At 56.9% G+C, this 14,788-nt stretch overlaps 2 protein-coding genes across 2 annotated transcripts; both read left to right on the top strand.

Moving 5' to 3' along the window:
• On the top strand, positions 1-5,830 carry VOLCADRAFT_104680 (pyruvate dehydrogenase kinase; the record flags this gene model as incomplete). The annotated part of the gene is made up of 11 exons (XM_002950251.1): positions 1-159; positions 270-383; positions 678-724; positions 1,728-1,789; positions 2,141-2,227; positions 2,442-2,601; positions 3,131-3,209; positions 3,589-3,713; positions 4,300-4,531; positions 5,045-5,321; positions 5,685-5,830. 11 exons carry the CDS (start codon positions 1-3, stop codon positions 5,828-5,830), a joined length of 1,488 nt encoding a protein of 495 aa, XP_002950297.1.
• A 1,402-nt stretch (positions 5,831-7,232) lies between these two features.
• VOLCADRAFT_104681 (uncharacterized protein) lies at positions 7,233-14,519 on the top strand (the record flags this gene model as incomplete). Its single annotated transcript, XM_002950252.1, has 12 exons — positions 7,233-7,279; positions 7,797-7,915; positions 8,027-8,181; positions 8,888-9,110; positions 9,178-9,255; positions 10,633-10,736; positions 10,932-11,325; positions 11,560-11,756; positions 12,176-12,304; positions 12,743-12,974; positions 13,166-13,639; positions 13,955-14,519. 10 exons carry the CDS (start codon positions 7,233-7,235, stop codon positions 12,782-12,784), a joined length of 1,488 nt encoding a protein of 495 aa, XP_002950298.1. The 3' UTR covers positions 12,785-12,974; positions 13,166-13,639; positions 13,955-14,519.
• Positions 14,520-14,788: the final 269 nt, after the last annotated feature.

Consider the following 14,788-nt stretch of genomic DNA (forward strand, 5'->3'; position numbering starts at 1 on the left):
ATGGGAAGCTTGGCAGCGGCATCCTTGAGTTGGCGCGTCCAGGTGGCTGCCCTCATTCGAGGGTTACACACAACTGCCTTTGCGTCGTCTCAGCCGTTGTCTGAGCTAAATTTCAGCACAATCCGTGCAGAAAGTTTCTATGACTCAACGGTTGAGAAGGTAGGGACCTTTTTGTTGCCACGCCGCCAACGACCATTCGCGAAAGGCATGACTTATGCGTTTGGCTAACCTATCCATGCTACGCTCCTTCTCATTTGCAATCATAACAGTATGCATCACAAGATGTCGAAGTTCTGTCTCTTCGCCAAATGCTCAGTTTTGGACGGAACGCATGGGATGACCCGGGCAAAATCCTTAAAAGCGCGAGATACGTGCAACGTGAGGTATGTATACCGCGGCGCTGCTTCAGCTCCGGCAGAGGAACACACCTGTAAAGCCGGTCACATTATGGAGTTCGTGAAAGTTGTTCATGATTGACTGACTCCTGATGCTACCGAAGGATATACCCCCATGGGATACCTGTGCATGGATACGCAGATATGGATACGCAGATATCCATTGATATCCATTTGTCAGGTTAGACCTGTGCATGTGCTCAGTAGCGCGGCCCCTCCACCCGCCCCATCCTCTTCTCCCCCTCCCCCCGGCTCCTACCCTTCCCGTGTTTCTCCCCTCAGCTTCCCAGGCGCCTCGCCCGCCGTCTGATGGACCTGCAGCTGCTCCCGTGAGTCTCAGCCCCTCTGGAACCCCCCGAGGACTCCCACAATCCCACACCACGAGAAACCAACGCATACATACGTACATACACACATATGTATATACGTACATACACATACGTATATACATGCATGCATACATCACATTACGTTCCTGTTGCGCCATGTTGATTCATGGAGTGGTACAGTAAAGTTGTGTCAGTGGAGGGACCCCTAACCGGTGACCGACCCCGATGTGGTGTGGTATTACACACCGCCTTTATTCCCGAGTGTGTGTGTGTGGGGGGGGGGGGGGGAAAGGCCAACTGCGGTGGCCCTGGCGGGGCGGGGTGGGGCTGCCTCCAAGTTTAACTTTCTTTACACAGCTATTCCCTCCTAGAAGTCCCTTAGTCCGCTTCGCCCGCCCCTGGCTTTGCGGTTTTCTTGTACGGCCTCGGGGGGGAGGGGGAGAGAGGGCCCACCAGGGGGGCATCCCGAAGGGGAAAGCGTTTGCGGGGGATAAATGTTGTAATTGGGGGGTGGGTGGGTGGAAAAGAGGGGGGAGGGGGCTCCCGGAGAGCGGTGCATGACTCCGATATGGGGGTCGATGTCGGGTGACGTGTCACCAGGTCGCCGGCACCATTTCCCCACCAGGTATATAGCCGTACATACACATGCCGCTTCCTTCGTTCTTCCTCCTCCGCCGCCCCGCCCGCAGTTTCTCCCTTCCCACCCCTCCCCTTCCCTGCTCTGGGCTCCCCCCTGGGTCCTCCCCCTCCCCCCCTCACCGCCATCGGGACACCACCACCACCACCACCACCGCCGCCCTCCAGCAGTTTCGGACTTTGGACGCCTTCCGTCAGTCAGTCCATTTATCTGATTTCCTTGCATCATGTGATGTGATGTCCCCCCTGCAGCCCTGCAGCCGAACCATGTGTGCGTTCTCGTATCACACCAATCTCACCACCGCATTCCGCCTCCAACCCCGCTACCCCGCCAACCCTCCCAACCTTTCAACCTCAACCCCATCAGATACATCGTGGTCGCCAACCCCCACATTAAAAAGGTGTACAACCAGTACCACGTATCATTCGGTTAGTGTGTGTGTGTGTATGTGTGTGTTGGGGGGGGGAATTGCAGGGTGGGGGCCGGGGGTTCCCCGCCAGCCTCTTGTTCATGATACCCGTACTGCACATCCGTACAATATAGCTACCCGGCAGTGGTCCCCACCCCGTTTTTAACGAATTTCCCCTTCCGCATATGTGTAGAAATTGTGAAGAAATGGTACGACCTTGAATACTACGTTATGTATGTGATGCTCATCACGCCTCCCCTCACAAGGCTGCAATTTGTAGTTGAATCGCATCTTCCAGGGCCTCTATTCCCTACCACCCTAACCGGCTCAACCGCCCTAACCGCCCCCTAACCGAACCAACCGACCGAAGAGACGTTGCGGCGGGTGCCCATGGTTCGCACGTCGGAGGACAACCAGGAGTTCAGCCAGCTGCTTAGGCAACACCTGGACCAGCACGGTGGGTTTGTGTATGTATGTATGTGATGTACGTATGTATGTATGTGTATGTATGTGTGTATATGTTTTCATGTTGGCCTCCCTCGAAACCCCGTCTATCTTCCTCCCGTCCTCTTAACCCGCCAAACCCCCAAACCCCCGCACATACATACATACACATTAATTTCACCTCCCCTTCCTTCCCCCCTCCCACCCCACCCCCCCCGTCCTGTCAGCCCCCATGCTGGACTCGCTTGCCACGGGCCTTCGGGAGTGCAAGGACAAGGTGCTGGTGGGGCCCTGCTTGCAAATGGACGCCTTCTTCGACTCCATGCTGCGGTCGCGAATCAGCCGGCGAGTCATCGCGGAACAGCACCTGCACATTGGGAACAAGAGGTAGGGGAGGGGGGAGGGGGGGAGGGAGGGGGGAGGGGGGGAGGGAGGGGGGAGGGGGCGGTAGGGGGGAGGGGGCGGTAGGGAGGAGGGGGCGGTAGGGGGGAGGGGGAGAGGTAGAGTGGAGGGGGAGGGGGAGGAGGAGGGGGAGAAGGAGGGGGAAGGGGGAGAATGAAAGGGGGGAGGGGAGGGGGAGGGAAGGGAAGGGAAGGCGAACCCCGTGAATGAGTGAAGCTGATGCCAAGGGTGATATAGACTCTCATACGCCACACATATGTAACTAGAAGTAACTAGCCGGTCACCGCGAGCTGTGAAGGAGGAGTCCGCGCGATGATGAGGAGGGGAGGGGAGGGGGAGAAGGAAACCTAAGCACCTACACATGACGGACAGGGGTGAGAGCAGTGACGGACATGGGGTTGGAGGACGTTGTTAGGCGCGATCCTTCCACTTCACCTCACCCCGCAAACCCCCTCAACACCCCCCCACACATACACACACATACACTCCCTACGCCCCCGGGCCCCCCCCCCAGGCCAGGGTACATTGGCGTTATCTGCACAGATCTGGACGTGCAGGAATCAATATCCTTTGCCGTACAGAAAACCAAGCAGGTAGGCATGTACTTATGTTTTGTGGGGGTTGGATGCATTGGTTGGTTTCGGAGGTAGCACCTCCTAGAGGCCTTCGGGGGGGGTAGCATTGGGGGATCCGGTCAACGGTAGAGCTGAACGGCAGTAGCGCGGTGCAGATGGCGGCTCGGTGCTATAGCGAGGAGCGATATGGGGCGATATGGGGCGTGTGTATGTACGGGGTAGATGACTGAAGATCGCAAGTTGGTAGTGGTTGGGGGTGGTTGGGAGTTAGGGTTTTAGTTGAAATGGTCCGGCTGTTGGTGCCTAGCTTCGACACATCTTATTACTTTTTGGAAAGCGCCAACCCAAACCCCAATGTTATACGACACTGAAACACCTGCCGTACACTGCCGCTCAGGTCTGCATGGAGACGTACGGCATGGCGCCTGACGTGGTGGTTAGCGGGGAGTCCAAGGTTTCTATTCCGTACATTCCGGCGCACTTGGACTACATGCTGTACGAGCTGTTGAAGAACGCGATGCGGTAATAAGGCGTGTTGTACGGCGATATTGTGTCGTACTTATGATACACGTCGTCACACGTGCGAGGTCGAGCGGAAGATTGCAGCTCCTGTGCGGGGGTCGGGCTAAGCGTCTCCTGTAGGAGCTCTGTTTGATGAATACGACATTCCGTACGTACGTTCCGTACGTATGTTGGTCATTGCCTTCGATTCCCCGATATCGATATCTCCTCTCCGGTACCCCCTGGGTGGTTAGGGGAGCGGCATCTTAACCACCGAACTCATAACTCACCTTGCTGGGTGAGCAGGTTCAAAGACGTTTCCCTTGCTTACATGACGTTGTTCACCCCCCCCCCTTCGTCATCCATGCATCTTCCCGTGGTGATGATGGCTCTCGATACGTCCCCCCCCCCCACTAAAACACCCATCCCACCACCACCACCCGTCCCCCTTTCGCCACACATAACACCCCCTCCCCCGCCCACACCTCCCACACCTTCACCCCTAACTCTCAACTAAAACTACCGTAACACCTCCCCCCCCCGTTATTCCTCTATCTCCTGCCTAATCCATACACATGCCATGGTGGCGACATACACACACACACAGAGCCGTGGTCGAGTCCCGCAGCTCACCGCCGCATAACCCCCGCCGCCATAGCAGCTCCACCGCCCCCACCACCGCCACCGCCACCACTGCTCCCAGCAGCAGTAGCAGCAGTAGCTACTGGTTCCCCCGATTGCCACCGGTACACATCCGCGTATGCGACGGAGCTGCCGGGGCTCTGACCATCAAGATATCGGACCAGGGAGGGGGCATTCCGGACGACCTGATTGACAAGGTGGGTGGGTAGGTAGGTAGGTAGGTAGGTAGGTAGGTAGGTAGGTAGGTAGGTAGGTAATGGTGGGAGAAGTATACTAGTGGTGTGTGGTGTGTGGTGCAATACACACTTCACAAGCCGCTTCCCCCCCCTCCCCCCAAGTCCCCTTTTTGTTGTGTTCCAGTAACAGCAGTCCCGACAGCGACCGAGCAAGGGGGGAAAGGTGGAGGAGGTCGGGACATGTGCAAAGGAGGAGGGGGGGCAAATGGGTTTCCAGTTCTCTTCCCCCCCTCCCCCCGAGTGCTGCAGTCGTCACGTCCTGGTGCCATATCGCGGTGTCATGTCCTGTGACTGGACTAGACGGACGGACGGACGGACTGGCTGCGGGCGGGGGGGGGGGGGCGCTCTGGATGATATCGGCAGTTAATACATACACGCAATGAGTTACCTTTCTGGTGTGGTGTGGTGTGGTGTGGTGTGGTGGTTTCAAGCGACTATCTATCGTCCCCTACTCCCCCCTCCATATCGCCGCAGGTGTGGTCGTACGGCTTCACCACCCTAGGCCGCAAGCGCCGCCATGCAGCTCCCCCCAGTGGCGGCAGTAGCAGCAACGGAGGTGGCGGCAGTAGCAGCTCAGCAGCCGCTGACGATGGGGAGCATGTGGTTGAGGGTTTGGGCAGTGTGGGGCCAGCCCGCATCGTGTCGGGTGGGGGCCTGCCGGCGGGCCTTATGTCGGGTCAGGGCAGTCGCTACCAGATGGCGGGGCTGGGATTTGGACTGCCCCTCTCCCGGCTGTATGCGCGATATTTTGGTGAGGTGGGGAGGGAGGGGAGTCCGGCTGTGTAGGGGGGTTGTGAGTGTTTTGGTGTGGTGGTGGTGGTGGTGGTGGTAAAGTGCGTAGTTACGGACTGGAGGGATGGAGGGGGGAGGGATGAAGAAGTGGGGCAGGGGCAGGGGCGGATAGAGGGGTGCGTGCCAAAGCTTTGTGGCGCCTATCTCCCTGAACACCCTGACTTACCCTTTCCCCCTCCCTTCCCCCCTAACACGCATATGATCCCCCCCTCCTCCCCGCCTACACACACAACCAATACATTAATGCGCAGTCCCTCAATGTATATTTCCTCAGTTCCCTCACCCTCACCACCCTCGCCCTCATCACCCTCACCACCCTCAGGCGGCGACTTGAAGCTGCAGTCCATTCCCGGGTACGGCACTGACGCCTACTTGACCCTGAAGCACCTGCAGGAGCTTGACGACGGGGAGTGGGTGGAGAAGGTGGACGACCCGAGCATGTTGCCCATACAAGTAGTGCCGTACTAGGCAGGTGACGTGTCAGGCAGGCAGGCGGGCATCACATTTGTACGACGCCCGTACAAGTCTGATGATGTGGTGTGTCGTGCTGCGGTGTGTATGCGGTGTGTATGGGGTGATGGTGTGGTGTGGTTTGCCGTGGTATGGTGGTGACGATGATCATGATGATAAGGAGGAGGAGGAGGAGGAGGAGGAGAGAATGAATGACCCCTAACGCCAGAATACATCATTATGACGTAATGACGTGGAGCAGTCTTGGATCAGCAGCCAACCTGTCGTTTGTTGTCTGTCTGTCTGTCTGTCTATCACTCAAGAGGCTTTCTTTCCGCTGTCGGCTGTAGCAGCTCATTTTCATGATGTCCGGTCGCCCCTTGGGGACCAAAAGCAATGACACCAGCTACTGTTGCTGCTGCTGCTACTGCTGATGCTGCTGCTGAGCGTTTCATTTGGACTCCCGGTTTCCGGTTTCATCACTCCGGGTCTTTTGGCAGACCGCCCGGAGCGGTGCGTGGCATTATTTTCTTGCAGGCAGTTTTTATGGTAGTTTTACTTAGGGTTGGTTCGTTCAGTTTCATGATTTTTGCAGTATCCTTTGGTTTTGATCGGTCTTTTGGTCGTGTGATGTCGGCGGGGGGGCCCGTCCCTCACCGAATCGTTCGGCCTACTGGTTCGGTCTACTTAGGGGGGGGTGTCGGTGCCTTACGTAAAGCCGCGTCGCGTTCTCTAAAGACAACAATAGTGTGTGTGTGTGTGTGTATGTGTGTATGTGTGTTTTGGGTTCATAATCCACAACAGTATACAAAACACACGCTTCTGTCATAATGAAACAATAAACAGTTGATGGGGACTTGAGAGGTGTACCCCGTGTTGTGCCTTCCGGAGGTTGTGGGGTGTGTGGATTGGACGGAATATATGTATATATAGAAAAGTATGTATAAAAGTATGTATGTATATACGCAAGAGGAAAGGTGGCGATTCATTGTATCCCTAGCCAGCGGTCGTCATGCTGCTGAACCCCCACAGTCAGTCACCAACCTGCTGCCAAACACCCGATTACATTTATTTTCAGTTCATACACACATATAGATACACACATATAGATACACACATATAGATACACACATATAGATACACACATATAGATACACACATATAGATACACACATATATATATATACACACAAATATATACACACACACGCACACACACACAAAACCAGTTCAGCTCATCGGGCCGAAATAAGTAACGTGCTCTGCTTTGCTAGCGACGCCGTCACCTGAGGCTCTCCATACATGCATACATACATAGTTTCTTGGTCAGATATGTGTGTGTGTGGAGACTGATCCCCTATGTGTGGGAGAGGTGCGAGCCGGCCGTCATGCGTTGTTTCAATGACTGCCCGACACCAACATGAGCCACCCGACACAATCAGCCCTATCAGCCCCACGGGATTTCCGGTGCCTAATTACCCTTGGGTGCACTTAAATATATCGTGGGATCCCTTGTAATCCAAAGTAATCTGCGTGTCTCTGCGCGCGTACCTCTCTGTGTCTCGTGTTTTCCAACCTCAGTAATCATCATCCTGGGGAGGGATCTTGTTTTGCAACACTATCGCTTCCTGCTTTTTGGCCGTCCGCGCTATCCGGGGCGCTGTGCGGGAAACCTTGTTTGGTGCTTATGAAGCCCTTTCTATCTGCCGATCAGATCTGCCGATCATGATGTGCTGCCAATTATTATTATTATCTAACTCCTGAAGGTCAGTGATGTGCGCCATGCGCTATCCAAGCATACATCGGGGGCTAAGCTGCTTGCTGCCTTTGGTGGGGATGGTGGGGACTGAAAGTTCTCATCAACCAAAAGACGCAACTCGCCGTTGTGTGTATGCGCGTTCATTATTCACGACTAGAAAACAATTTACAAGTCTGAATAATTCTGTGAATTTTTGAATATAATTGGTTTAGCTTTTGTGCACAGGCGTGGCAAGCTGGTGAGTCATAGGTATCGTAAGAATTATAAAGCCTGCCATGTCGAACGCGCAAGTGCCCGCATAACTGCCATCCTTGAGACGACACAGGAGATAGGATCCTTTTGTGGTAAGTCGCCTATGCATATAGGGACTTCTGTTAAGTCACAGGACCAGCCTTAACCCTGCTGCGGTTGCGTGGTGACGACGCAACGCTTTTTCCTCCCTCCATCGTAACCAGGTGAGAAACCTCCTTTTGCGCGCTCCTTGAAATCTCTTCCTTTAGCTCTCGTGCTCTACGGTGGCTCCCCCGTTTCGCCTCTGACGAAACAGAACGGCGCGATTCGAGCTAGCTTCCGGAGTCAAAATTCACGCAAGTCGTGCCTCTGCCGCACAGTCAGGAATTCTTTCAAAGATTGGATGATCAAATCCTTGACGCGCTAAAATCTAAGGGAGGACAATCAACAGCAGTCAAGTCAATCCTGAGATGCACTGCCTCTCGTCGTCGCTGCGGCCTTGGTTGGGTCTGACCAGGCCAGATGGCAAGATAGACTTAAGACTCTAAGGAAGAGCAGAGAAGTTTTTGCATGGGTTTAAAATGAAACCGAACCATTGCCTTATAAGATCTAAAATTATAAATAAGACAAAATGCTTAACTTGTTCTGCTGCTCTTTGCGCCTCGACCCACGCGCAACCCCGCCCGACCTCTGCACCTACTACGCCCCACCTAACCCAGCAGGCAGCGGGTGGTATCATCTCGCCGACCAACCCCCCGGTCGAATACTTCTCGGCGGATAGCCAACTGCAATTCCTCCCCTTTCTCCCGCCCTCCGTCTGACCACCGCTGACCACCAACTGACAACGTGCGCCTAATTAGATTTTTAAACAATCTCATCAATCAGCCAGCAGCGCTGCCAGAGAGTGAAATTACCCGTCCCACACAGTAAAAGTACAGAGAGGCGGTGTCGCAGTCATTATCAGTAACTGCGAAGTGACAACTAGCGGTGGCGCAACCTCTCCGCAACCTAAATCCTCGAAGATGTTCCCAGGAGGAGAGAGATCCCCCCCCCGCCTCCAGTCGTACTCCGACAGCCTCCCCCAGCACCAACCGGAAGATCATCATCATCATCATCATCACCGCCTAAGTGGCAGCGACAATGGCGATCAATCGGCGGCTCCGGAACCCATCGCCGGTGTTGCCGCTGCCGCCGGCAACCCCCCATTCCCCTCGGAATCCATCAGCCGTTCGCAAACCTTTGAGACGTCATCGCACGGCATCCGTACGATGGATAGTGGCAGTGCTGCTTCGGCGTCGCCATCTGGAGGTCTGTGGGGGATGATGATGGCGGCGGATCCAGAGGGGCGTTTCGTTTGGGCGCTCTCCCACAGCAGGAGCGGCAGCGGCAGTCGGCAGCCGCACTTGTTTCGCGCGACTGGGGCCCACCGGCCCACTCAGTGACGACGACAACGGTGAGTGCGTAGTGGTTGTTAGTTTTTTGGTTGATTGGTTGGTGGTTAGTCTGTTAAGTTTGGTGGGAGATTGGGGAGAAGGACCAAGGGGCGAGGGGTGTGTGTATGTGTGTGTGTCACCCTGGGTTTTGGTGTCACAGTTGGACGTTAAAGAAAACGGTAGTTTCGTTCAGTTGGGCAGTACTGCCGGTACAACACACACAGGCAGCGGTCTCATGGAATGTATTGCTGCAAACGGGTAAACCCTTACTTCCGCACTTCTTCTTTTGCACGCTTGTGTTGAAGAGGGAGTAATATCATCACTCGTGCACGTGTGCATGTATGCATGTATGTCGTTGGCGGTGGCTGCTCAGGCGGTCGTGCACCGAATCCCGCATCGAATGGCTCGGACGAGGCACATCACCCGGGTGGCTCCGGAGCATCGTTCCTGCAGCTTGCAGAGGGGTGGTTACGTAGACAGGGTGGTTTGGTTTCGGAGGAACTTCTTCAATCCATCTTCTCCCAGCGCTCCGCCACGAACTCAACAATAACAACAATAATGAGGAGGTATATCCTCTCTTGGCGGATCCAACAGTGTCTATGCAAAGGCTATTGACACACACAGATACAGGGACGGGCGAACCTACCGACCACTGCGCCGGCTTTTTGGAAGTACCACACCTGTATCAGTATCTCACCACAGGATTTGGTTCATGCGAAGCTGATGTGAAATGGATTGAAATGCTTTGCGAGCGTCAGCATTGGTATGCCGACATGCAACATGGGTGCATGGATGGGTGGTTGGATGGATGGGTTTAGCCCGGCTGTGGTTGCTGCGATTTGGCGACCGGATGCGTGAGGAGTTGTGTGGAGGTGTGGGTTGGAGAGAGGGAGGGACATGGATGAAGATACAAGGGGGGAGGGGAGCCCGGAAGCCCTCCTTTTCGAGTGTGGGGGGAAGGTGAGAAGGCGGTGTTGGTGTGTGTGTGGGGGGTGGGGGGTGGGGAGGAGTTGTAGGCGTACCGGGGAGGCCGGACTCTTATCTAGAGATCAGCATCGCGGTGGTTCACATGTATGTACATCTACAGCATGGGGTGGGGTTGCGTGTTTGATGGATGGCCGCAACATCTTCTGTGAGAACATCCAGAGAAAATTGTGGAGGAGTTATGTTGGGAATTTGTCAAGAGTTAAAAATTACAGAGGTTGGCGAATGGAGAGAATCACGAAGCAGCAGGTAGCTTAAGATTGATTGTATCACAGCAAAGGCGTAACCCGGGATGCTTAGATGGGCTTTGCGCCGTTACATTGGTAGCTCTGGAGTTGCCTGCAAAGCCGTCAGGGGACCCTTGGGTCGAGTAACGACATCTGTCTTAGGACATATGCATGTGCGTGTCACAGGGTGTGAAGTTTGCTGTGGCTCTGGGTCGCTTTTTGTCCTAGCTTTGGAAATCTACGCTCTCGTGGGTGGCAACATCGCAGTATCAACGCCTAATTCAGTTCCGGTGAATAATCTCTTTTGTCATAACATGAGTATCGATAGATAAGCTTACAGACAAGACTTTTACCACTTGTCTAACGAGGAACACAGTTTGTGAAATCGGGACGTTCCTTTACTAAGCCGCCAACTAAGCAACGTGCACAAAGGTCACGAACGCGCACGAGTCATCTTTTCGTCAAGTGGCTGCTGTTTCATGCAGCGTACCATATCGCGACCTAGGTCCGCTGGTTCTGCGCGTGGGAGCCAATGGCGACGAGCAGTACACCCGAGCAGGTTCACCGCTGCCTCCCGATGGTCCAAACATTGCGATGCGGAGTCAGCGGTAGCTGCATCTTTGGTCAGGCAACAGCAAGAACAGGCACTGTCTCTAGAGCGTGTCATCGATGGCTTGGATATCGACAGTATCGCCGCGCTCGGGTTTCACGGACCTGATGACTTCCGCGGTCTTGTGGCTTCAGAGGCAGTATGCAGCTCAGCGCTGGTGACTGTTCCTATCGGCAGCACCCTGGCTGTGTCCGTCGATGGGGATGGCGGCCAACTGTCGGTGCTATCACCCCCTGAGATGCCGCCAAATGTCAAAAAAGCAATTGAAGGTATATTTTTAACAACGACATGCTGACCCGATAGTTTAATTTCCGCAAAATCTCCGCAAAATCAAATACTGCACAACATTATGACCATCCTCAAAGGCAAGCGGGGCAGGGCTTTCCCACCAGGCCCCAACCTCGCCACAAAACACTTCCCACGTCAGCTACTGCCAGTGTGTGCTTATTTTCGTCATCTCCTTAAATAAACTGCGAGATTTGTACCATTTGAACGTGCTGCAGTTGTTGCGGGCCTTATCTGCGACACACCTGACTACCAGCTGGTCATTTTGGCCGTGCTGCTGCTCTGGGCCCGTAAGTACGGCAGTACGGCATGGCGGGAGTATTGTGAGGCGCTGCTGCCACCGCAGCGAGAGCTGAGCTGCTTGTTGTGCTACGGCCCCGGGGAGCTGTCGGCGCTACAGCTGCCACATTTGGTGGTGGGTGGTTACGGGCATCGGTTGGTAGTAGTCAACGGTTAGCGGCTGCATGAACGGTTGATTTATTTGGCGTCACAGAGGAAACACAGGTTATACACCACATGTGCGTGTGTGTGGGGGGGGGAGCTGGGGGAAAAGGCGCGAGGAGGCTGGGGAAGTATCTTGTGAAGTAGCGGGGGAAGGGGGGGGGTAAGCGACTCCCCCCATCCTTTGCCCACTGCCGCTATCTCCCTACCCTACCCTACCCTACCCCACCCTACCCCACCCTACCCCACCCTACCTCACCCTACCCCACCCTACCCCACCCTACCCCTACCCTACCCCACCCTACCCCTACCCTACCCCACCCTGTCCCACCCTACCTCACTCTATAACCCCGTGCTCACACCCCTCAACCCCCCTTTACTACTGGTTCGCAGGACGAGGCCGCCCGGCAGCACGACTGGGCTCGTTGGGTCCACTCCCAGTGGCTGAGCGGCTCCAGTGGGGCCTTACGTCGGCTGCGGCTCGCGGAGGGGCTCCAGGAAACCACCTGGGCGCTGGCGCTGGTGGGGGGGCCCTCGCGTGTGTGTGTATGTATGTATGTGTGTTCGGGGAGGCCGATGGGGCTGGTGTGGACGATTATGGGTGGTGGGGTGGAGCGGGGGACGGTGCGGCGAGTCAGGGGTGTCCAGTCCACCCCAGTTCCAGCTCTCCCCCAGCCGCAACCGCCCTCGAGGGGGCCGCTGCTCACAAAATAAAAACACTACGACCGTCGGGCCCCTCGGCCCCCTCGCCTTCCAGCGTGGAGATGGAGAGAGGGGATTTCGGGCCCCCCCTCCCCCCCCCCTCGCACATCCCCCACATGCGCACCCCCCACCCCCCACCCCCCTTCCGCCCTATCTACATTGTCCTCCGATCCTTCCTCACCCCCCGCCGTGCGGCGCCCTGCTGCTCTGCCCTGCCCTGTGTATGTCCCTCCCACGGGTCGAATGGGCCAACTGAAGGAAAGGTGCGCAGCCGGGTTGTCGAGTTTGAGATGGGGCTGACAGCGGGATCTGGATCTGGGCCAGGATCCGTTTCCGGATTCGAATCCGGCCCTGGATCTGGACTTGTACGAACACGGCAGCGGCGGCGGCCGGCCGGTCCGGTCATATCAGTGCTGGCGCCCGTTGTGGACCTGGCTAACCACAGCAATGACCCCAACTGTGTCGTACAACTGACAACTGACAGATCCAGGTGGGGCAGGGCTGTGTAGGGAACCACTTGTGCTACCCCTCCCCCACCCCCCTCCCCCCCGCCTCTCCCCCCCTTCCCTCTGGACGGGCGGAAAGAGATGTGGGCCCCCTCCTCCAGGCGCGTGTTGGCCCTACCCGCCGTGCTGTCCCTCCCCCACCCCCCTCCCCGCCCTGCTCCCCCCAACACGACAGAGTCGTACTACTGCCACGGCGGCCTGTTGCCGCTGGCGAGCCGTTGACCGTTGACTACGGCTTCGACCGCTCGTCCCTGGAGCTCATGGCCGACTACGGCTTCGTGACGTCAGCGAATCCGTACGATGGTGACGTAACGCTTCCTGGAGCGGACAAGCTACCATCCCTGGAGCTGCCCCGCCTCGAGGCCGCGGCGCGTGTGCTGCTGCGGCAGCGGCGGCGGCGGCGGCAGCAGCAGCGGGTCACAGCCGTCACTGGGGTCAGGGATGTACGGCAAGTAGAGGAGGTGGCAGCGCCGGCGGAGGCGGGGTTGGAGGCGGCGGCGGCGGCCCGACCGCCGCAGGTTACGGGCGTACGGCATGGGGAGGAGGAGCAGGTTATGATGTACGACGCCGAGGTGGATGACGAGCGCGAGGAGGGCAGCGCGGAGGAGGAGGAGGAAGAGGAGGAAGCTCAGCTCCGAAACCGATTAAAGTGAGCAAATGCATAAAATACATATATCCGCCGGGGATGTCTTACGGGCGTTGTGCCACCTGGGGGTGAGGGGGTGGGTGGGTTTCATTATATACATAGTATTCACCCCAGATCAACACCAGGATATGGCTAAGGCCCCGCAGGAGGAGGAGGAGGTGGTGGAGGGAGTGTGTTTTCCATCCCACCCCGGCCACTGAGCTGTCTCAAACTGCCTTCCACATACCCCCAGGGCATTCAGTCCTGTCCAGTTCTTCTTTCACCCCCCTCCCCCTCCCCCTTCCTTTCCCCCCCTCCTTTCCAAACCCACCCCCCTAGGGCAGCTGTCGCGCTGCTAGCGCCCCGTACCGCACCCTTCTCTCCAGCTACAGCCTCCGCCGCCAGCACACCCGCCACACAGCGCATTATCGCGGGCCTGTGGCACAAGCTCGTACGGCACTGTGCCGACAGCCTGCCCACCTCCCTCGAGCAGGACAGGGCCCTCCTGGATGACATCACGGCGCGTCGCGTCAGCCGCTTCACGGCGGCGGCGGCGGCGGCGGGAGCCGACCTCTCCGTCGACCCCATCGCGTCGCAGCAGCCGCCCGCGCCGTCACCGTCGGGGGTGCGGCGGCAAACAGCGGCGACGGCGGCGGCGGCGGTCAGGGACGAATCTTCGGCAGGCGTGAGGGCGGCAGCGGACGCCGCCACGCCTGCCGTACCCGGCGGTGGCGGCGGTGATGGTGGGGCTCACCCTCTGGCTGTGGGCCACGTCAGGCAGCAGGGCCTCTGTCGTACAGGCCGCCATGCCGGCCGCCTTTACGCGGCGGTCAAGGGGCGTTTGGAACATAAAGAGCTTTTGTCCGTTGCGGAGGAGTTGCTGCTGTTGTACGGCCGCAACTAACCGATACCACGTTCGACACAGCAAACCCACACCAGCAAAGGCACATGTGGCGCATATCTCTTGCTACCCGGCTCGGTCGCTAGCCTCGCGCCTTTCTGTTTGTTGTGCGTAGGTATGTATGTCTTGCACACGCACACCACTACAAGAACCCCCAAGGCCCCCAGAGGAAATGGCCGCATCATCACCCCAAAATATGTCGTAGAGGGTATAGAGGCGCAAAGCGGTGCATAGGATGTACGGCAGTTGTACGGGTTCGTGTGTATAAAAGG

The sequence above is a fragment of the Volvox carteri genome (assembly GCF_000143455.1).
Source record: "Volvox carteri f. nagariensis unplaced genomic scaffold VOLCAscaffold_18, whole genome shotgun sequence".
Taxonomy (NCBI): Eukaryota; Viridiplantae; Chlorophyta; class Chlorophyceae; order Chlamydomonadales; family Volvocaceae; genus Volvox; species Volvox carteri.